Consider the following 23,694-nt stretch of genomic DNA (forward strand, 5'->3'; position numbering starts at 1 on the left):
GTTTGAAATTAAATTGACAAAAACAGATCTCAAGCATTTCTGGGAGTCAGACTCTTCAAGTGGGTTTAAATGATCAAAGCAGGACGTGGCTCTTTAAGCATTAGTCCAGTTTGTGTGTAATTATTGTTCACAGTTGTGTGATTTATTAATGTTGAGCTGCAGAAAGAGTCCAGCTGTTGTTGAGCAGCTACTGTAACTCAGTTCGCTGCTGCAGCTCCTCCCATCCAGCTATAAGAGCCCAGCTGACCAGGTACAGCGTCCATCCCCAACACGCACCAGTGAAAACTCATGAAAACACTTGCGTTTTCCACAGGTGGTTGTTTGCAGCCTCGGAGTCAAAGTGAGATGTAGCAGAGGTCCTGGGTTAAACAGAGGATTTTGGAGCTGGTGACTCTGGATGATGACTTTCGCCATGCTGCGGCCTGCGGCGACGCACTTAATCTACTCAGACTTCTCCCTCATGTCCGAGGACGAGGAAAACCGCAGCGAGAGCGACGGCAGCTCGGAGCAAAGTTACTGCGACTCCAGCGAGAAACGCAGGCGCAAACTGGAGGGAGAGTCCACGGTGGTGGTGAAGCAGAGGAGCGCGGCCAACGCCAGGGAGAGAGGCCGGACCCAGAGCGTCAACACCGCCTTCACGGCCCTGCGGACCCTCATACCCACCGAGCCGGTGGACAGGAAGCTCTCCAAGATCGAGACGCTGCGCCTGGCATCGAGCTACATCTCCCATCTGGCCAACGTGCTTCTTATCGGAGACGGCGGCGCGGACGGACAGCCGTGCCTCGTGCATGTGCAGGGGGAAAGCGGGGCGAAGCAGCCGAGGACCATCTGCACCTTCTGCTTAAGCAACCAGAGGAAAGGGGTAAATAACGTTTAACGATCAAACTGGCTGAAAACCAAGCGCGTCTTAAATATAACTCTTGTGCCAAGTGCTCAAATTTGATCGCAGAAAAGGAAACAGACAACGTCATCTTTAATCCCAAACTTGTAATTTTATGACCTGATCATGTTTTTATAAGATATTTGTCAACGAATCATCTGCGTGTCTTTTAAACGTGTCCTCTGTATCTCACTTTAACTGCAGCTTTCTGTGCGTAAAAGCGCTTTTTACGCGCTGCACATGTCTTGGCGCTCACTGTAAATTGAGACTGTCACACACAGATGGCTGAAGTTTGTTTTTTTACTGGAGTATCTTCACTGTTAAGACAACATTATTTCCAGCTGCCTCTTACATGTAGAAGTGAATTTGACATGAAACATTGTGAATTGTAAATTAGTTGTTTATTTATAGAAAAAGAAAAAGAATCACATGTTTGTTTACCTATAATACAACAGTGACTTCTGGTGCAGCCAAATTAAATATTGTCAAATCTTTATTTAACTGTGACATTTGTTTATTTGCAGATAAAAGATGGAAAAGACTGTTTGAAAATGAGAGGACTGGGTCCACTGCGGATGAGACGCTGACTGGAGAAACATCAGCAACCTGAAAATAATCCAAGAGTTTCTCAGGGAAGAGTCAACTGGAGCTGGAGTTACAACAACACACACACACACACACACACACACACACACACACACACACACACACACACACACACACACACACACACACACAAACAAACAGTATTTACACATGCTGGATCAAATGATCGACAGAAAAAGAGGAGAGAGACTATTTATACTTGACTGAGAAATGTAAGCATAAGCCTTTCAAGGATGCAGTGCATTTGTTTGAAACTTATGAGTTTTTGTCTTTTTTAGTTTTTTCAAAAGTTTTAAATAAAATATATTTTATCAAAAAAAAAAAAGTGCCTTATTCCACTGATTCAAGTAAAATGAAGCTTTACAGACAACACACAGTAAAACGTTATCGTGGTAACTGGGATGATACAGTGTAGAGATGAGGATTTAAAAAACAAAATGTTCATTTCCTTGGAGAACAGTTTCTGTTTCAGGTTGGCCGGTGTTGGAGAAATAATTTTTTCCCAACAGCAGCTGTTCTGATTGTTTTTGACTCGAAAAACTTAAAAAAAATCTTTATTTGAAAACCTAAAATGTCCTTTTTTGTCCAGGAAAGGTTCAGTGAACAAAGTGTTTTCAGCTTCCTAATCGCTTATTTAGAGGGATGAATGTCTTTATGGAAAAATGTCACACACCCTCCCACACACACATTTCCATTGTTTCCAGTAATGTTGTCCAAGGCCTTGTTTATGAAGCCGGAGCCACAGCGAAGGTTCGGGGGTTTCTGGTGTCGTTGCCTGGTGTATTATTTTTTCAAAACCTCACGATTGGTGTTTTTTGAAGTCTGTTATCGATTAGTCACGGCAAATAGTAGCCGGCTCTGCGCTCGGAGCCCCCAACACAGCTGTTGGTATGTCAGGGGGATAAATCACTGCTGTCGGCCCAATGGGCAGGGAGAGATGGGGTGAGAGGTCAGAGGTCACGCTGGAGCGCAGACGTGAAACCCTGTTGACTTGTAATCATGGCAAGACTCATGCTCTCACTATCGCTGTCATCACCACGGATAATTACTGTTTTCTCACTTTCTTACAGTAGACCGGAAAAGTTTGTGATTTTTCTTGTTATATATATCGTCGCGGTTCTCGCAGCGTCAGGCGTCGACTGGAAAACGTGTCATAACCGGTGCTCAGCTGAAGCAGCCGAGTCTTTTATGTCTTCGGCCGCTCCAACAGGCAGATTGAGGCTCAGAGACTCAGACAGCTGAGGCCCAGCTCTTGTCGGTATCACACCACAAACTCACCACAAACGACAGCGGAGGGCTCCTCGGAGGCGCTTGCAGGAGAGAGACTTTCAAAGCGATGTTTAAAGGTGCATGCTGGGGGTCCGAGCTCCCCTCCCCCTCCCCCACCTGCCCTGTCAGGCTAATTAGAATTTGCTGTGCCAAGTTCTCCATGCTCGGGGCCCGGGGGCCTCCCCCAAACGGCTCCCCAAGGCTCCCCCCGGCAGGAAGATGTCACGGAGGCACAGGAAGGGAAAACAACGCCCCACCGACCCCTCTGAGCAACTCTCTGTGCGGCGGGCTTTGGGTCAGCGCCAGTCTTGACATCATCCAGCGCTGGGACCCAGATGTACGGCCCTCTCCGGTAGTGCTTTCCAGAGCGAGCGAACCAAACAGTGAGTTTTCAACGAAATCGGAAGGAGCCTGTTTTTTCCTCCCTCCGAGGTGACAGGTGATAAATTGATGGCACAGAGCATCAGAAGAGATGTGGTGGGAAAGCAAAGGCAGCAAATAAGGTCAGTGTGGAAGTGTTTAACATGTCTGACAGGCGAGGACACACCTGGGGACCAGTGCAGAGGTTTACTACTTCACTTTGGCAAGTTTTTCCTCTTCTGTGGACACTAGCGTCTCTCAGTCCCAGCAGAGATTGAGAGCAGGAAGAATTTCAGTGGAGATGAAATGAAGCCGGACGGCAGTTCCACCTCCTCCTGCCAGTTCTGTGACCTGAGATGAATAATGACCTTTATAGTCTTTTCTCTGTTGTGTTGTGAAAGAGAAGAAATGAGATCAACGGCAGCGAAACACTTGTTACTTCTCTTTATTTTCTACTTCTGCTACATTTCGTTGTCGTCTCTTTGATGGATGAAGCCTGAAATTACCTCTGTGACTTCATATAAACAATCATAACGCTGAGTGAGACAAAGAGAGATGACTTCTGTTTCCTTTCTTCTCTCCTGCACAATAAAAACCACTGGGTTAAAAATATAGGTTGAAAATACAACTGTCTCATAAACTTATCCCAGAACAGACGGATGGTGTTGTTTTTTAATTTTACTGTTTTTACTCAGACATCAAGTTTAACATTAAAACTGTTTATTGTTAAATGAACTGAACAACAGGACAAATGATGAACAGATATTCATTATTATTATAATGTTTTTATTTGTATGAACAGATATAAATGTTTACACGTCTTTAATCACATTTTTACAAATCAATACAGTTAAATACAACTTTATTAATCCTGAAGGCAATTTGATAAAGAAGAACCAAAACAATATACTGGCACTAAAACAATAACACAATAAAACACCTCAAACAGCTTTTTACTCTTGTTGAGTTAAAAGTGCAAGACTAAATTTCATTGAATGTACTAAATTGTAATAGTTAACATCTATAATTGTTGTAATGGACTTAAAATAACATTTTAGTTTTGACTTCATATTAATTTGTCATCGTATGAAGTCAGTGTCCTGTTGGACTCAGTCTTCGCCACTGGATGAGAGTAAAGCAGATAACTTTGTTTTGGTGCAGACTGTTCACATGGTTCACAGAGAATCGCAAGTTTTACCCTCGAGATTAAACAGAAAGAAAATCACCTGAACTGGCAACACCGGTCCAAACACACCAGTGTTGTGTTGGTGCTTTGTTTCGGTTCAGTGATTTTCAGTGTTTGGGATTAAATACTGATAATAAAAGAGATAAAACAGCTGCAGATGAGGATTTAGATGGACACTGGCTGCAGTGGAGAGATAAGTTTAAATTGCACAATGAAACAACAGACTACACCTCAAACGATAATGAGTGTGTAAAAAAATGATTATATCATTAAAGTTATTGTGAAGCTCATCGTTTATTGTACATTTCAGAATAAAGTTTCATGTTTTGTTTCTGCTTTTCAACTCATTCATGCGTTAATGTCCCTGATGTGACGTTGACTGACAAACAGTGACGTGATCCAAACAAACAGAATAACAAAATAAAATCACACACTGTTCAGTCAAACATCTTGCTGCCTTTGCCTCGGCAAGAAAAGAAGAATCAGTAAAATAGACGATCCAGAAAGAGGAAGGATGTAAAGCGTTTTTTCAACATCGTCTGGGATCACAGTCCTGATTCCCACATGGGTGCTTATCCCCAGGATTTTGTAGTCCTGCCAGAGGGCTCTTGTTAGACACAAACCTGCACATGGTAATATTTTTATAGCTTTTTGCTCTCGCAGAGTCTGTTTCAGCAGGTTTCAAACACTCGCCGGCTGGGGAGATGGCCCCCTCGCTCCACCTGCATGTCAAAGATATTAATGATTCTGAGTCACTTCTGTGGCTCGAGACTCAGATACCTCGTTTCCGATTTTACTGAACATGACCACTTTTTCCGTAAAGAGGAGGAGGAGGAGGAGGAGGAGGAGGAAGTCTGTCTGCCTCACCGTCAGCTAGGCTTCTGTGGGGGAGAAAAGCCCGTCTGAGGAGTCGATTATGTCTCCTCAATCCCACATAAGAACAATTGTTTTCATGTGCCAGAGAGCTTGGCAAGGCCTCCAGACAGAGGGAGGATGATGGAGGGCTGCGGACTGAATAGGAGGGGTGGGCGGGGGGGTTGCTGGTGAGAGGAAATCCCAGAGAAGAAATCAGGGGAACAATACAATTCGTCGTAACGCTGCCCTGTTCTGCTGCAGGCTCCTACGATCAGCCTCCTGCCAAAGCCCAGAGGCAGAGGTGAGAATCCAGAAACACACACTTGAAGAGGTTTTTGCTTCCTTGAGTAAACAATTGAACAGGCAGCGTGATGCAGGGCTGCGTCCACAACTCCTCCACAAAGACAGGAATCATGTCAGGCAGTTACAGTCACCGTCAAGAATCCAAAACAAACACATCATCAAGATGAAGAAGCACACTCACACACACACACACACACACACACACACACACACACAAACACACACACACACTATTCAAAGTGAATCATCTCTAACCTGTATGAACTCCATATGTTTATTACAATGAGTGTCTGAGATTTAATGATTTCCAGTTGATTATTATTTCTAAAAAGGATATTTTTGCCGTGAGAATCTAAATAAAAAGATAATTAGTAAAGTATGAAAAGTGCTGATGATGTAGAAATATTATCGTGTTACCGTTGGTTGACCTGTTCTCTTCCTGTTTTGTGGTTTGATCTACAAAAACTTGTCTATGATAAATATTTGTTTGTGGTGTTGCACAAGTGCATCTACATGTTTTTAATGTTATCTTACGGATCAGTTATAGAATTTGTCAAAGTTCTAGTTGTATTGTCAAATGTAAATGAACACAAGGTCAACGGTACAAAGCGTTGGACGAGAAGACAGGTCAACTCAGCATTAAGAGCAATGTTAAAAGAAATATAAAATATCTAAAATATATTTAAAAAATTAAATGTTTCAGACCTCTTGATGAGAGATGTGTCGCGATCACAACAAATCTGAGCTATTCTTTTCCAAATCAGCCGAGTAACAGATTAAAAACTTGATTCATCGAATGTGTAAATTGTTTCCCTGTAGTTTGACCCTGTTCCTATTTTTATGGTTTGTTTTTTTACCCAGTTAATAACAATTATAACTGTACTTGTGTTTTCATTGTTTACATTTTATTTCTCAAAGCTCTGTTGCAAAAGCATTTCCTCCTGTGGGATGATGAAGATCTTATTAAAGATCAGGAAGGTGAACAAAAGACTAGTGATTAGTGTTTCTGGGAAAACAGAAAAGAAAACCTGTCATTTCACAACAATGCAGCACCATTTAGTGAATCTGCTTATGCACACACAATACAAAAATAATAAAACTATGAAAGATAAAACAACAGATATATGAATAAATAGCATTTGCAACTATAGCACTCAGTAGAGCGCAGACCTCCGCCAAGGCCTAACAACCCCCTCAAATGTAATCAAATTACCAGCTTATATAAATATCAGTCCCTTAAATGTGCCTGATCTTTTCCACCATGATCGATGAATGATTTCCGGAGAAATCAGCAGAAATGTCAACAAACATCCTGTCTCACAATGTGAGATTAGGTTATTTCCTGATCCATATTACATCCTTCCACCAAGTTTTGTGGAATTCCATCTGGTAGTTCTTGTTTAGTCTGAGTAAAATATCAACCAACAACCAAACGGACTGGGGTGAAAAAACACAACCTCTTCAGAGGAGGTAATAAAGGATGAAAAAACAAAACAAGTGGCGTATAAATAGTTATTGCACTTAAACCAGGGGATAGTTGCATCGTCCCAACCTCAACTTATTCATGATTTTGTATAAAAACTGTAAGTGTGAGTCTGAGTGAAACTATTACCTTTATAATTACCATCGTAGAAGCATCACCTCGCAGCTTGTCCAGCACGGAGACGTGGGTACTGTGACGGTTCATCTAAGAGCCATATATCTGTCAAACCCCAGTAAACATGCACAGCCTTCATGGGAAAGTGTCCGTGTACGGGGCCTGAGGGAGCGGCGGCGGAACCATTGGGACGTTTCATTTCAGCAAACAGAGCAAACAGTCAGAGGATTTCCTCAATCAGAGGCTAAAGAGTGTGCAGAACAAGCTCGCTGACAGAAACATGGAGACCTGCACCGGCAGCTGGGCGTGCTAACAACCTCTGGGATTCTCTGTGGCGTGCAACACCCTTTAACTGCAACACCGAGAGCCGCAATCAAACACACGTCACATGCTTATGCACTCACTCACACTCGCACCCACAACCACAACTCTGATGAGTCACATACACATACTGTTTCCATTTTCTGTGTTCCTGTCACACACAGTTTGTATAAATGTAAAACTCCCTCGTGCTTGATTTAAGATGTTTCACTTAAAGCCGCACTGGAACATCCCGACACCTTTGTTGACCAACAACTGGGAGATATGTCAGGAATGTGGTGTAACATGCTTTTGCATTTGCCATTTATTTTTCATGCTGAGATTAGCGCCTGTCATAAATTTTAAAACCGCTCGCAGCTGCAGTCACCGTCGTCCAATAGGAAGTGGCCGAAAACGCCTCATTTCCACCGATGCTGTGTTGTAATATCAGTACATTTCTGTGTGGAGCTCGCTGTGCCGGCAGCTGCTCACTGAAGCATTGTCTGATGCAGATGGTGGAATCCAAAGAGCTCAGTCTTTCCTCTTCCATAAAGACGCTCTGCTATTAATAACCATATATCGACCTCTTTTGTCGACGGGAGCGACACATACAAATAATATGCTTGAATGGAGACAATGGGGAGTTCCCTGAGATGAAAACAACAGGATGAGCCAGCCTCATATCGTAGCGTGAGTGTTTGTGTAGTGTGTGTGTGTGTGTGTGTGTGTGTGTGTGTGTGTGTGTGTGTGTGTCTTGGAGGAACCTCTCACAACCAATTAAGAAAAATTAATCTTAAATTCAAATGTTTCGCCATGTTTCTACGGTGGCCCACAAAGGACAAACCAAACACGGGCTCTAGAGGGAGCCGCTTGTGTTTTTAAGTTCCCTGAAGGCCACCGTAGTTTCTCTTGGAATTATTCAGTTGTAATCTTCGATCTCATCACTAGATGGCACTACATTCTACACAGTGGTCCTTTAAAAACTGTTGCTATTGCTCCCCCTAGAGTCCAACTGTACATCTCATAGGTTGGCCCTTGGAGGCTGGCTGCAGCACAGTTAATAAACCCTGTCTCTTCCATGTTAGTAGATGGGACCAAGCTAAAAAATAAAAGTACATGTTAAAGTAATTTTTTTACCTAACATAGCATCTGTCATAGTAAAGTTCATATCACACTGATCAAGGGTTAATGTTTCCTGTAAGTTTTGTTTGAAAGTCTTGTTCGTTGCTCTAAAAAGGGGGTGAAAGTTTATGTTGACAGTTTTCTACAGGGTGTGAAGAAGCGTCCTTCATCTTTAGTTGTGGCCTACGCATTAAGGTGAAAAGTTATACCACCAGAAGACGTCAAATACATAATCAAAAGTGGAGGATTCAGTTTCAAATGAAATGTAGACCCACAGTGGAAAGTTGACAAATAAAGTTCAGAGCTGAGATGTGGGTGTAGAGGAAGTAACCGACAACCTCATTCAGTAATAAGAAAGTAATGAAGCGCTGTTTTCAAGCAGCACATTTTTTGTCACTTCCTTTTACAGGAAAAACTGACAAACTGAAAATGAGAACTCCATTTGTTGCAGAAGAAACATGAAAGATGTCACAGACGGTGTTCCTCATTCAGGTGAGTGGAACTTTTTATTTTATCACTTTAATTCACTTTAATATTTTCACTGACAGTTTCTCTCCTGAAGATTCAGTATCACTGTTGATTTAAACCGTTTTTTTGGTTAAACCTATATATTTATATCAAGTACAACAGACCTGCAATAATCCTGCCTTCATTAAGGTTAAGTTCAATTCCTGTTCACGCTTTTTCGGACTGGTGTTGATTCATTGACATGAATATTTTGTTTATACATTATCTTTATAAATTTTGGTTTATAAAGCTCTTAATAGTCTTGATCATTGTCCACGATCAGTCGCCACCACGATCAGGATCCACTATCGCGATCTCTGATTCTCTATCCACCCTCATGTCCATGATCACAGTGTCCGATCCACCATCATGATCCACCATGTGGCCGCGGCAGCGACCCTGGATCTGCAAACGATAAAGCTCAATGACTCTGGGGCAGAAGTCAAGTCAGTAACACGTATTGATGAGACATTAATTAATGAAATTAATATGTGTCCCTCGACATTCTGGACCTAAAGCAGCGTAACTGAGAGCAGGTCCAAGACAAACCTGAACTAACTCTAACTATCAGCTTTATCACAAAGGAAGGTTTGACTCTGTCTGCCTCCCGAACTGAAACTGGGAGATGATTCCACAGGAGAGGAGCTTGAACGCTGAAAGCTCTGGCTCCTACTCTACTTTTAGAGACTTTAGGGAAAAGTCAGCCTGAATCCTGGGAGCGCAGTGCTCTGGCGGGGTGATATGGCACCGTGAGCTCTTTAAGGTACGATGAGGCCATATTATTAAGGGCTTTGTAAACGAGCAGGAGAATTTTAAATTCTACTTTAAATGTAACAGGAAGCCAGTGGAGTGAAGCACATACCGGAGAAATGTGACCTCTTTTCCTGGTTCTTGTCAGGACACCTACTGCAGAGTCTGTAACGACTTACTGCTGGAGCCTGATAATAAAGAATTAAAATAATCAAGTCTGATGGTGGAGTTTTAATTTAACCAGTTTGAACTAAAACTCACGCAGAAGCCACTACATGAATATTTTTAAAGGCTCTTCAGTCTTTAAATGAAGTTAAACTTATTTAAATGATTTACCTGTTTGCTCTGTACATCTTCAGCTGATTTACAAATACATCCTTTTATTATATTATATTCTTTTTCATTTTTTTTGTTATATATTATATATATATTCAATCATTCTTTTATTTCTATTATTCACTCTATCATTTGACTTGTTCTGACTTGTTTTTCACATCCTACTTTTAATCTCCTGCTCACTCCTGGCGTTTTATCATTTTACTTTTATTTTATGTTGATCATTATCACATCTATGTCATAATTGAACCTTTACCTTTTTGCATTTTATTACTTTATCTTTATTTTATCTTTATCCCTCTCACATCTCTTTAAACATTTGATCATAAAATCTCTTTCTTTTTCTCTATTATTTTCTCTTTTTCATCCTTGTCCCCTCCACATCTCTTTTAGCATTTCATTATTTAATCTTGGTCATTTCACCTTCCCTTGTTTACCTCCCGTTCAAGTGTTGCTTCGCCTCCTGTTTGTTTTGTTGTGTGGATGAATGTGGGTGGAGAGGATATTGTTTTTATTGCTTTTATCCTGTAAAGCACATTGTGTTAGATTGTTTGTGTGGAACAGTCAATACGAGTAAAGTCTGATCGATTGGTTGTTTATGGATTTTAGAGGATGCATTTTTTTGTAGCGCTGTACAAAGAGGAGGCGAAGTTAGACGAAATAATAGAAACACCTCTCAGCTTCAGAACAGGTGAATCAACTCCCCTCTGAAACCTCTAAAAACAAACAACCACCACGGAGACAGAACATGTTGCAGGTCTGTTGTATTAGAGAGAATTTGCTTTATTAGATCTGTGTTAACATTGAACCTGAGTGTATCTGTGTTATCTCAGCTGCTGTTGGTGCATTTCACAACAACCCAGAGCATTAAAACAATCCAATCAGACTGCGGTGAAAATGTTTCACTCCGGTGTCCCTATGATGACATGGACAGCATCGACTTCATCTCTGTGGCATGGTACAAGGTCAGTCGCCCATTTCAGGCGATAATGCTAAATTTAAGCCTCAATCAAGTCCGATAAATTATTTTTGTTTGCTTTTCCTTCAATTTGACTTCTAAAATTAACTTTTTTTATTTTAACAGTTCAAGAACCAGAGAAGAGAGGGCATCGCCAGGAGGAAAAGAAAAGAAAATGGAACCGTTCCCTACAGTTTGGACAGTTCGGCAAAGATTGGGGACACATACAGTTTGTTACTTCACAACGTGACGCCTGAAGACTCAGGCACCTACGACTGTGCACTCAATGCAAATATAGGCGGTCAAAATCTGAATTCCATGGTCAACCTGACTGTTAGTGGTAAGTTTTGAATTTAATCTCCATCATCATAATCCACTCTCTCTGATTCTATTCTGGATTTCCAATGTATAACATCATTTTTATGGCAGCTGCATGTGAAGCAGGTTATAAACAAAAGCTGCACAAGATTCAAATTTGAGAACATGATAGAATTGCTTTGAAATTGTCTGACATTTCTGCTTCTGCAGAAAGTAACAGAAGTGTCAGAGCCACATGAAAGAGCAGGAAACACACAATTATCCCCTAAGACACATGTAACATGTATTCTGTATCCACCCACTGAACTAATTTACATGGCATTTTTTTTAACCGTCATCTAATTAAAGAAATATAGATTAACATGTATCTGATGTGTTTACGAAATTAACAAAAGTTAATGCTGTTGAATCATTCGGACAAAACATCACATTCATGCACTGATTTCTTTTTTGTTCAAACCCAGAGTGTGAGACTCCAAAGACTTCGGTCCCCCCCATCAACAAACAAGCAGAGGACCTGTCAGTCCTGTGGAGCATTCTGGGATATGTGACGGTGGCCCTTGTCAAAATCCTTTTATCCCTAATCACCGCTTTGGTAAATAAACTAAAATCTATTTATCTTCATGTATATTACATATTAATTATAGATTCTGTTGCTAAAATGAATTTCAGAACACGTAAACACGTAGAAAAGTTATTTACGTAATCGATCACAGGGTTAAAGGGTCTGGAGATGGATGTCCTCGATTGATGGTTAAACTACAGACCTGCGGGGCGAAAAGCTATGAAGTCTATTTCTTCCTCTTGATTGGCCAGAATAAACTTCTGTAGAAGCATCAGTAAATTTAGATTTAACTCTGAGTAACGCCACAAGAAACGGGTGCATTGGAAAGAGGACGTTTGAGAGACATGAGGCCTTTTTTGTCAACCCACATGTTTTCAACAAGCAGTGCAAATTATCTGAACGATCGAACAGATGAATAGTTATTATAATTAGTTAGCACATGTGTTTTATTGTGTTTTTATTGATCGGTCGAAATGAAAAATACAAATCCAAACCAAAATTATCATTAATATTTTCAGGGTCCCAAAACAAATGTTAAAATGAGTTGAGTTGTTATTCGCGGTTTAGTTTAGTGGACAGACCTGATTATCTAACTGCTCTGAGGCACCATTTCCTCTGACGGTTCAAAGCTCGTGGGTGTTTGTTGTTCGTCTCCACAAAGCAGGGGAGCCCCCCCCCCCCCAAAGTGTCTTAACTGATTTATTCTCTGATCATTCAGGTGATTCGTGTCATGGACTCAAGAAAACCGAAAGATAAGTGGAGAAGCTGACTCCTCTGATTAGACACTTCAGAGATTGTGATAATATGCAGAAGGTAGAAGAATTTAAAAAAATGTTTTTTTTTAAATTTGCTGTATTTTACTTGCTTACACAAAGTTTTTTTCAGTTCTCGTTTTATGACTGACCTGAGAGGATGTGAGAAAACCAAACACCAAGAACCACACACACACGATATCTGTAAACCAAATCTTAAAACATTTAATTTATCTGTTTAAATTTTCTTCTTTTAAAAAAAAAATCTTTTGGTCGAAATTACAATGTTTATCAATTAAATTGTACGTATTCTTCTGCTTTTATTCTTTCCATTTATAAAAGTAAAATAATATATAATATATGTACCTTGTGGTTTTCAGTCTCTGCCTGTCACACTTCCTCACACGATTTTTAAAATAAGTGAAACCAAACACACTCCAATGACCTGAATTTAAACCAAAAAAACCAAACAGATATTGTGATAATACACAGACAAATCCTCTAGTTAAGAAAATAGAAGTATTTTATTATTTATTTTTTATTCACTGTACTTATTTATACTTATGTATTTGCTTAGCTTGCTTCCAGAAAGGGCATTTTTTCAGTTGTGACAGACACGATAAATTAAATTCAACTGTTGAAATAAACACTCGGGTTTAAATTACAATGTTTATTGATTCAATATAAAGTATGAGGCCTTCTTGATGTGGTTCCTGTTTAAGACATGAAGATGTGAAAGTGCAGCTCTGCTCGTCGGACGCTGTGTTCGTGCTCTCTGAGGGACTCCAGCAGCTTTTACCCAGCAGACACCTGGAGTAAAACGCACTCATCTTCACAGGGGAGGGGTCGTCCACCGCTGAGTTCAACTCCTGGTCTGCAAAGTCAGATTAAAGCAGGAAACATGTGAATCACTGCCTCTTGTAAATATCGATCAGAGATGACTGAGGAGTGAGGGGCCTCACTGAGAGCAGCACAGCAGGTTCACTGTGTGGAGGATAGCATGCATAGAGCGCCACCTGCTGGAAACTCCTCGCAGCACAGTCAAGAGTCTGTGTTGAGATGACGATTTGTGTTTGGACCTTTTGAGAAGCAATAAATCTATCAGTCACATTTTAATGGTAGAGCCCCTAAGTCACGATTTACCTCATGGGGATGTACAGGGTCTCATCCTCGGCCCTTAACTCTCAGCAAGAATGAAGCTATCATCTAAAATATATATAGAGGTGTATCAATATTTAATATATTTATTAAAAGGAAAATGTCTGACATGGAAGGAGCAGCAATGACGATTGTAATTAACGAGGTTTTCCAATTATCAGTATGTGGCAGGTGAATTGTATAACTAAGCTTATGATGATGTGGACTTTTGATTTGTGTTTGTGGACTCATGTCTCCTTGTGTTTGGACGTCAATCCGTCCTCTGCCAAGGAAGTTGTGTGTTATGTGTTAGAGGTCAAATAAGAACCCACTGAATTTTGTAGCACACCTGGAGCATGTATGGGCCGATCCAGTATTCTGTCTTATCACTTTCTTTAACAGTGTGAGATATAGTGGGTTTTTTTGTGGCTTGTTCACTGAAGGAATAATTCCTTGATCTTGACACATTGAGGACATTGTGAGATTCTAATTGATTATTATGAAACCACTTATTAAGTAATAATAATAATAATAACTTCAGGGCAGTGAGAATAAAGTACAGACTTTTTTCATATTGACTGTTGGACCCGAGCCGCTGCTCATGTCAGCGAGCTCCACCTGTGTCTTTGCTGCTACAACACGTCAAGTCAAAATATCTGCTGTGAAAAAGATCCATGAACGTGGCTCATCTGATGAAGACACACACAGCGATGTTAACAAGGCTGCCAAGATTCAGGTTGGCTCCAGGTTTCCACAGAGAGTGTGTTTGGATTACAGGGATCAGGAGAAGGTGGCGATGCTTATGATCGAGCTGAAACATCAGTCGAGCCAAATCCTGTCGAGGGCTGTCTGTCGGTGGGAGGGGGAGGAAATTCTCCGGCATCCAGATTTACAGTGTGACAGAATATGAGCATGTGGGGTGAGAGCTGCAGTTCTCACAGGCAAGATATCTTTTTTAATTTAGTTTCCCTTCAGAGGGCTTACTCAAGAAAATATGTAAAACACTAATCCAAAAATGTTTTAAAACCCACTGGTGACTCTTCACAGAAATACAGCAAATGATCCTGGGCCACGTCGCAACCATTAGAATAAAATAATGTAAATACAAGATGCATTCTCTTCTTGTCCATTCAATGTGTAGGGCCTGGATCACGTTTCCATATTTATAATGTTTGCATTAATAAATATCCCTTCATCCTTTTTATGTAATGTTGTTTTTTAAGGTGTAAGAACTTAAGGGTTAAGTTTCAGTATCGCTGCAGCGCCACTGACAAAGACATAACCCCAGCAGCAGAGTGTGTGTGTGTGTGTGTGTGTGTGTGTGTGTGTGTGTGTGTGTGTGTGTGTGTGTGTGTGTGTGTGTGTGTGTGTGTGTGGAGTTGACTCAGTCCTCTGGCCTTGGGGGAAGAGTTGTGTTGAAACCTGACAGGAAGCCTGATTCAACAAATTGACAGCACCATTTGAGGAGTTAACCTGTAGCTAAGTTTATAGTTAATCTTCTCTACACTCGAGCTCAGGGCTTCAAAGTGCAGTAGAGCAGGTTCCTCTCTGACAGGCTGGAGCTCCTTTCCCTCAAACGAAGCAAAACTTTCCTCTGGAGATGAAAATATCTGTGGTTACCAAGAAGCTGTGGTGTGTCCACAAACAGCTGATTCTCCTTTTCACGCCGCTCGTCTTCCTGCCTCTGATTTTTACTCTGCCAGAAAAGGTGAGCGGTATTTCCTCACGTGTGCATTTTCCATGTAGGATGAAAATTGGAAGTTTATTCACAAATATGTAAGAAATGTCAGGGACATGGAAAAATAAATCCATTTGTGTCTAAAGTTTTTTTTTATTTAGTTGTGAGCCTTTTGTCATTGATCATAACCAGGATGCAATCATTTACATTTTGAAGCACCAGAGTTTTCCAAAAGATCAAATGTGCATCGTACTAATCAGGATTAAACTGAGATGTTTCATTTAGAGCTGAATGAATTTAAAACCTGGTCAACAGACCAGCAACTATTTAGAACATGGATTCAAATTTTCAGCACAGTGGAAAAATAACAATTATCATCTGGTTCCTGTTCCTCAAATAAGAGGATTTTAGTTATTCCTTTATCTTACAGCTCTGACTATCTTTTAGTTTTAATATAAAATAGGCATTTAAACCGTTTTTGACATTGCACTGACTTCAGTGGTTAATGAATTAAATTAACAATTAAATTAAAGAGTGGAATAAAAGTATGATGTTATTTGCAGCCCTGGTAAAAACAACATCATAAATCTAAAGAATTCATTTGCGTCCATAACAAGCCATTCATTCATATTTAGTGTATTTTGATTTACTTATTTGTTCTGCACAGAAAATACCTCTTGTGCACACAGATGACTCAATAGTAAAAATAATTTCTGAAGGGATATTCTGTATCACTGACGGTCGTCCATCATCTGCAGTCTCCTTGTTGTTTGTGCGGTTGACTGCACGTTGTTTCTTCTCCTCCAGGAGGGAAAATGTCTTTACGTGGTCGTGCTGATGGCAATGTTTTGGTGCACGGAGGCCCTTCCTCTGGCCGTCACGGCGATGCTTCCAGTCTGCCTCTTCCCAACACTCGGAATCATTTCTTCGAAAAATATCTGCCCTCAGTACTTCCTCGAGACCAATTTCCTCTTCCTCAGCGGCCTCATTATGGCATCGTCCATCGAGGAGTGGGGCCTGCATCGCCGAATAGCCCTGAAGGTCCTGACTATTGTTGGAGTAAAACCAGCCTGGTGAGAAAAACTTTGGTGATTCTTTGTTTGTCTCGCTGCACAAGCAGATTTTTGGGACCAATTTTATTACTTACGTCTCAGTCTTCATGGAGGTGAGAGCCATGAAAGCAGGTTGGGAAGTGTGAAAGCATCAAGAGACAGACATGCTTTTGTCTTCTTGTGCGATTTATTGGCACTGAGAATTTTCTATTATCCTTTAACAAGTCATAGGTTCAAGTGAGCAGCTGTGATGTTGATCGTTGTCGCTGATCTGATGGGAATCGTTTTATTTTCCAGGCTCATATTGGGAATGATGATAACATCGTCCTTCTTGTCCATGTGGCTCAGTAACACGGCCACGACAGCCATGATGCTTCCTATCGCTAACGCCATCCTGGAGAGTCTGTTTGGAGACCTGGAGACCCTGAAAAAGAATTGCAAGTCCACAGAGGATTCAGACAGAGATATCATAAATGGTACATTGTATATTTTTTTATAGTTTTACTGGCAAACTGAGCCAGCCTTTACTATAATCAATATTTTTAAATGAAGATGTCACTCATGGTGACATTGGTTTGCTTGGCCAAAAGTTTCTCATTTTGAGCCGCAGCAGATTCAAAGTCATTTAAAAAAGATTAAAGCAAGTGAATAATGGTTTTATTTAATGCACCTGACACCAAATGAATGATAATGTCACCAGTGATATAAGGTGATGATATAACTTGTGTATATGTATATTATTGAAATGTGTAGGTACTTCAGAAAACTGCAGACATGTGTGTGTTAACCTTTAAACCCCAAGAGCCTCTAATATGTAATCTGAGGTGTGAACTTTGTACGTTTTTTCCAACAAACTGAGTCGTCAGACACAGTTAGTCAATATGCAAGTGGTGATTGATTAATGATGCTCTATTGACATAAAGTTGTGTATTAAAGGCTCAAAGACCTCCAGACATAGTTCTTAATTTAAACTCTTTTACTTTCTCTCAGGTCAGTGCACTTTAAAGATGCATTCACTGCCCTCCGTGCCCCTGGAAAAACAATTGCTGTCGATAGATGGGTAAGAAGAAGAATCATTGGACGGAATCATTTTAAAAAAATTGAAAATAAACATGGTCACTTTCTTGCTGAGAGTCAGATGAGAGGATTTATATCACTCACTGCTGGAAATGCTTTCATCAATGCTGTGTAAATAAAATGTATGATTATTATAAGATATGACCATGATCATGCAAAACAATGATGTGTCCGATAACGTTAAAAGGACGGACGGGACGGAGCAGACCGACCTGAGGACGGCTGAGGAGATCCGATCAGAGTCGGAGTATCAGATGAAGGTGTGGAAAGGATTCTTGATCTGTATTCCTTATGCAGCCAGTATCGGAGGAACCGCCACGCTCACTGGCACCGCACCCAACCTCATCCTGATTGGACAGCTGAAGAGGTGACCTTTCACTCTGGGCAGTTGTTTAAACTGGGTCAATTTTCAAACTTTTTAATGACAAACCTTTTGCTTCGCAGTTACTTTCCAGAATGTGACCTCATAAACTTTGGCTCCTGGTTTGCGTTCGCGTTCCCTCTCATGCTTCTCTTCCTGTTTGTGGGATGGTTATGGATTGCATATCTCTACGGGGGACTCAATACACGGTATACATGTCGTCTGAAATGAAAATGATACTTGTCACTGGATAAATATTGTCAGTTGTGCAGCCAGAATAACTGTTTTTCTTTATAGGCATTTATAAACAGTTCTTATTTCATTTCCTGTTTCTTGAAATCTCACAGCATGTTTATTTTGTCATGCAGATTGTGCATCAAAAGACATGACCACAGAGCCCAGGCCGAGGCCAGAGCCCAGGCTCTAATCCAGGAAGATTACAGGAAACTAGGGCCCATAAAGTGAGGACTTGTGTATGTGTTTAAATCTCATGCAACAGACGGCGATAAGGCGATTTTTATCACAGAGACGTTTACTGACTTTTCTTTTTTTACTCTCCCTTAACTAACTTTCAGTTTCGCACAGGGAGCCATCGCTTTCTTCTTTGTATTGTTTGCTGTTCTCCTGTTCACACGTGATCCCAAGTTTGTCACTGGCTGGTCTGTGTTATTTAAAAAGGGGTAAGAAAACACACAGTAGTTAACTTAATACTGATTACAACACATTTTCTATTAGGAAATGATCCCACAAGTTACACACTGAGATGCCTGCTGATGATCTTTTCCTGGATCTCCTCTTGTTGTCCTGCAGGTACGTCTCAGATGCCGTCACTGGAGTGATCATCGTGTCCATGTTGTTCTTCTTCCCGTCGCAGAAACCTTCTCTGAGCTGGTGGTTGGACCCTCAAGGTCAGCGACCTCTCGTAAACATCCACATGAATCAATAGTTTTCATTTACCAGAAATAAAAATGGGTTCTAATGATTGTTTTAAACCAATAGATCAAATAATATTAATGACTAACAGTCATTAATATATAACTGGAAACGACCAATTAACAGCCCCTGACCTTTCAAGGTCGGGTCAGGAGTTGATATTGATGGCCACATCTTTCAGAAAGATTCAGAGACATTTAGTCTGTGTCTCTGGAACAGCTGATGCAAAACTGTGCAAATAACCTGAGGAATGTTAATAGTGCAGATTAGAAAGTCTGCAGCGAGACTGTAGTTTCTCTGTTTCTGTGATTAGAGTAAGCTCTCAAAGTTATGTTGTCACACAGGTTTTTTATGTGTGTGTGTGTGTGTGAGGGCGCACGTGTCTTGCATGTAACAAAGACACGTGTGGGTGTATATATTATGTTCAGCTGGTCAAATAAACCACTGGGGTTGAGCCAAAAAAACAAATCGTGGGGTTTGTTTGTCTCTTTCAATTTAGGTCAAATTTTTAGAATGGAGTGGAACATGTCTACCAGAGAGGAAAATTGGTTTTAGCTCAGCAAAATATAAAAGCAGAAAAGAAATCCCTTGTACCATATTACTACCATAGTACTACAACACAAATAATACAAAAACTTGAAGTAAAAAAATAAGATATGTATATTTTTGGTTACGATTATTTTGACTATGAAAATGAATCCAGCTTCTAATTTGATTTGTAAGCAGCAAAAAGCATCCGCTGTGTTTACAGGATGTAAACCTGATATTGTTTCAGATTAAGAAGTCTGCTGAAAACTACATCAATCTCATACTGCACCAGCAGACACCAGCTACGTTTTTATATTTCAAAGGATAAGAAAACTTATTGAATTATATTTGACTTATATTTTTTCCTTTTTCCAAATTCTCCTCAGCTTCGAACACTCGTTATGTTCCTCTCTTGTCGTGGAAGAAAGCCCAGGAATCTATTCCCTGGAACATCATCCTTCTGCTCGGAGGCGGCTTCGCTATGGCCAAAGCTTGTGAGGTAACGATAAATAATATTAATAATAATCTTGTAATGAAACCTGAGAGATTATTTACTTGTTTTTCCTTTGTGAGACGAGAGCACCTTGACATGACTACACACTCAACGTGTAAATTTAATGTGCATTGAATATGTCGGCCAGCTAGTCTGGTTCAAGGGGTAAAATAATTAAAATACACTCCACTACCACACATAAACGTACAAAAACCAAAGTGCAAAAACGATAATCTAATATTACCTGGTGTACCCAGGACTTTTCAAAACAAAGTTTCAAAGTGCCGTACAAAACAAGTCGAGCTTTTCCGGACAGTGAATGAACAGGTGAACAGCTCTTCGTGCAGCAGCGGTGGTGGTGCAGCTTCAGGGTTCTGCAGATTTGCGTCTGCCCCGTTACTGCAGGTCACTTTCACAGTTTCAGAGAGAAAGCTGCAACCAGCATCACAACACGCCAAGAAAACAGGCGGTGAAGAATGGGCCGTGCATTTTTGTATAATTAATAAATACACTTTCTTTTGGATTGTGTTTGCTGAATGTCTGGCCACATACAGGATCACTGCCTCTATGTCTCTCTTCTCTCCTGTTGCCTCAGACCTGCTCTGCTCTGTCGGGTCCTTTTCTCCGTTTGGCCTTTTTTATGTTGTGATTTGATCTTTGACCCTTAACCCCTGTCTTGTGGCGTTTGGCAGGAGTCCGGCCTCGCCTCCTGGATCGGGGGCCACCTCCAACCTTTGGCCGAGGTCCCCCCTGCCGCAGCTGTGATGCTGATCACTGCTTTCCTGGCCTGTTTCACTGAGTTCGCCAGCAACACGGCCACAATCATAATATTCCTACCCGTCATTGCTGAACTGGTAAGACTGGACTTCAACTTAAAGACAGACAGAGTTAAACTTTATTTACGTACGTGCATGTTCCTGCTGGGTAATGGACCCAGAGCAAAGCAAAAACTGATGAGCTGAGCAGGGAACATGGATTCTTGCTGACCTCATGCTTGATGTTGGTGTAAGGCTTAGTGGGTTTGTTAAACTCTTGCGGTGGATGTTCTGTTTGTAACCTGTTGGACATTAACTGCTGCTCTCAGTAATTATTATCTGGAGCTTTTGTACTTTGTCTATACTGCAAAGCACAAACTCAAACAATCGTTTACAGAACGTATAGAAGGCTTCGTCACTGAGTTGTCATTCGAGTGGAAAATATATTGGACCTTAATCACCCACAATTTCACTGACTCATCCATCCGACCCATTACCTCCGCTGTTCATCCTTAGAGGGTCATGGGGGGGTCGACAAACCCAGCTGACTTTGGATTAGAAGAACCATCACATGGAGAAACAATCACGTAGAGAACTGAAGAAGGGTGGTCAGAGGGCGTATATCTCCGCCAATGTCTGTTTTTTCAATTTATCTCAATTAGATATTGGGGGAAAATAATCCCTGATCTGACTCCGCACTAAAATTCAGTGGGTTCTACCTTGACCCACACCACATCCTTCCAGTGAGGTACGTGGTATCCGTTCTGTCGTTTTTTTCGCGATCCCGCTAACAAACATACGACTCAGATGAAAACACTAACTCCTTGGAGGAGGTAACGAGCTCACAAACCTTTTCTCACTTACTTCTTACAATGTGCAGCCTGTGTGACTTTTAAATAACGTGTATGAAACTGTGTCCATCCTGAAATAGATGATTCTAGACATCATTTTTATCATTTTTCCCTCCACTGAGCGCAACAGATTTGGTTTCTTTAGATAGTTTTAGATCTGTTTTAAAATATAAAGTTTGGTTTTATGGATTTCAACAGAGTCTGTCTATACAAAATAAGAGTTTGCACCACCAACCCATCCATTCATTTTTCCCATGCTCGTCAGAGATTGGGTTGATGGTTAAGTAGAGCGTTCTAGACAGAGCTCCACCATCGACGCTCTGGCTCGTCCTGGGTGTTTGTCAGGCCTGATGGAAAACTTTGCAGCTATGTGATAACCTGTGCCGCACTGTGCCTCAACATGTGTTGGTCTTTGTCTCTGCAGGCCATTCATGTGTCAGTGAACCCTCTGTACTTCATGATACCTGCCACAGTAGGATGCTCATATGCCTTCATGCTGCCGGTGTCCACTCCTCCCAACTCCATCGCCTTTGCATCAGGACACCTCATGGTCAAAGACATGGTGAGATCATCGCCGTGGCTCTCGATGCTAATGTGAAACATAGACTGTGGTTAATGGACACCCTCGTCTCTCCTCAGGTGAAGACGGGCTTCGTCATGAACATCCTGGGCATCCTCTCGGTCTCTCTGGCCATGAACACGTGGGGCGTCGCCATGTTCGACTTGCACACGTATCCAGAATGGGCTCACCCCATCAACAAGTCTGCTGCTGTTGCCGTTCAGGCGCTCAATGCGACTCTCTGATCGCTCACGGAGAAGAAGCGTCAGAGGATTGTGTAAAGATTTAACTCTAAACAGGGACTTAAGTTTGTCAGTAGACGTCTACACTGTGTCACTAAGATGTCAGAACGCTCTGGGAGCTTCAGCTTTTACCTGTCGTGATGCTTTTCATAAGTTTTTGTATTCAAGTGTCATTTTTAGGCTCTCGAGTGTTGAGATATTATCCAGAACAAGCTGTATTATTTACTCTGCCTTTTGAAAACGGGACCAGAGAAACATTTAACCTCAACAAAAATAACAACAGCTCCAGCTCTGAAGAGTTTCTTAATATATATATTTTTGAAACTCCAGTCTGACTGCAGAGGGCGCTGTTTGTACTGATGAAGAATGATGAAGAGGAGAGCGGCATCTGTGAATAATTATTTTAAAATATATATATTTCTGGTTGAAATCACTGAGATCATGTTTATTTGTTACGTGACACATGTTCAGAGAGACACAAAGTCGTGATGCATAAATAATGTTTTCTAATGAACGTGTAAATTTTGTTACAGAGTGATTTAAAGTCATGCAGTATAAACGCTGTTACAACGAAATTGTTTGTCGTGAACATTTTGTTGCATGTGTTTTGTTTTTTGTTACTGCAATGACGACTCACAGCAGGTTTATTATTAGGAGAAGGAACTTTTCAGTTTGTGATAGAAACCAACAACCAAATATAGTTTTGTCAGGTGTTAATGAAATGTCGCTCTGCTCCGGCTTTAACACACATTTAAACCCTTTCCAGCCTCAGAAATAGAGACGGAGAGAGAGCACACAGTCGTAAATTCCTCGAGATATGTAGTCGGTGTTGTAAACCGCCTGAAGGACCTTACCGACAACAATAGTTAACTTGTGCTGGTTTGTGTGGTCACTCAGTGTTGGCAGGGTCAGTGCAAAAGGTCCAATCACGTTCAGATGCAAAGCTATAAATCACTCAGCTAAACCCACAGACTCAGACACCATGCACCCCACTGTGACTTTCAATAGATTCAATGCATGTGTGTGTGTGTGTGTGATCCAGAAAACATTTGTTAAAAACAGTGAAATATTGATTATAATGTAATTCAGATTTTACACTGTGACTTTCGAGGCTGACGTAATGTGGGCCTGACCACTATTCATAAGACCTGGAACAAAGTGAAGTGTACAGCAGGAAGTGGATCAGCACTGAGCCTGAGTGCAGACGAACTGATAAACTTTCCCACCATAAGCAGATTACAGTGAAAATAATAAAAAAGAAAACTGTTGAGTGGACTGGGCCTTTCAATAAACCGTGTGGTCACACTGGTGATGACAGAATCAAACACGACAGATGACATCAAACCACAGTTGGATAAGTGTGA

General features: G+C 41.0%; 3 protein-coding genes across 6 annotated transcripts; all 3 read left to right on the top strand.

Moving 5' to 3' along the window:
- Nucleotides 1–249: 249 nt before the first annotated feature.
- On the top strand, nt 250–1,649 carry tcf15 (transcription factor 15). The gene is made up of 2 exons (XM_020113794.2): nt 250–862; nt 1,405–1,649. Exons 1-2 carry the CDS (start codon nt 398–400, stop codon nt 1,465–1,467), a joined length of 528 nt encoding a protein of 175 aa, XP_019969353.1. The 5' UTR covers nt 250–397; the 3' UTR covers nt 1,468–1,649.
- Nucleotides 1,650–7,846: 6,197 nt separating this feature from the next.
- On the top strand, nt 7,847–15,003 carry LOC138410513 (CD83 antigen). 4 transcript variants are annotated; one of them, XM_069526889.1, is made up of 7 exons: nt 8,018–8,046; nt 8,888–8,970; nt 10,905–11,036; nt 11,156–11,369; nt 11,812–11,942; nt 12,631–12,725; nt 12,798–13,025. In XM_069526889.1, the coding sequence occupies exons 2-6, from the start codon at nt 8,944–8,946 to the stop codon at nt 12,679–12,681; spliced, it is 555 nt and encodes a 184-aa protein (XP_069382990.1). In that variant the 5' UTR covers nt 8,018–8,046; nt 8,888–8,943; the 3' UTR covers nt 12,682–12,725; nt 12,798–13,025. The 4 variants fall into 4 exon arrangements, with proteins under 4 accessions (XP_069382988.1, XP_069382990.1, XP_069382991.1 ...); XM_069526887.1 differs by having other exon boundaries at nt 7,847–8,046; nt 12,631–13,025; XM_069526890.1 differs by lacking the exons at nt 8,018–8,046; nt 12,798–13,025 and adding an exon at nt 14,579–15,003 and having other exon boundaries at nt 8,859–8,970.
- A 150-nt stretch (nt 15,004–15,153) lies between these two features.
- slc13a3 (solute carrier family 13 member 3) lies at nt 15,154–22,905 on the top strand. Its single transcript, XM_020104702.2, has 13 exons — nt 15,154–15,509; nt 16,287–16,552; nt 16,829–17,007; nt 17,522–17,591; nt 17,796–17,975; nt 18,053–18,178; nt 18,338–18,430; nt 18,545–18,649; nt 18,780–18,877; nt 19,817–19,929; nt 20,616–20,777; nt 21,954–22,091; nt 22,169–22,905. Exons 1-13 carry the CDS (start codon nt 15,402–15,404, stop codon nt 22,331–22,333), a joined length of 1,803 nt encoding a protein of 600 aa, XP_019960261.1. The 5' UTR covers nt 15,154–15,401; the 3' UTR covers nt 22,334–22,905.
- The last annotated feature ends 789 nt before the right edge of the window (nt 22,906–23,694 follow it).

This window comes from Paralichthys olivaceus, chromosome 6 (assembly GCF_024713975.1).
Source record: "Paralichthys olivaceus isolate ysfri-2021 chromosome 6, ASM2471397v2, whole genome shotgun sequence".
Lineage (NCBI taxonomy): Eukaryota > Metazoa > Chordata > Actinopteri > Pleuronectiformes > Paralichthyidae > Paralichthys > Paralichthys olivaceus.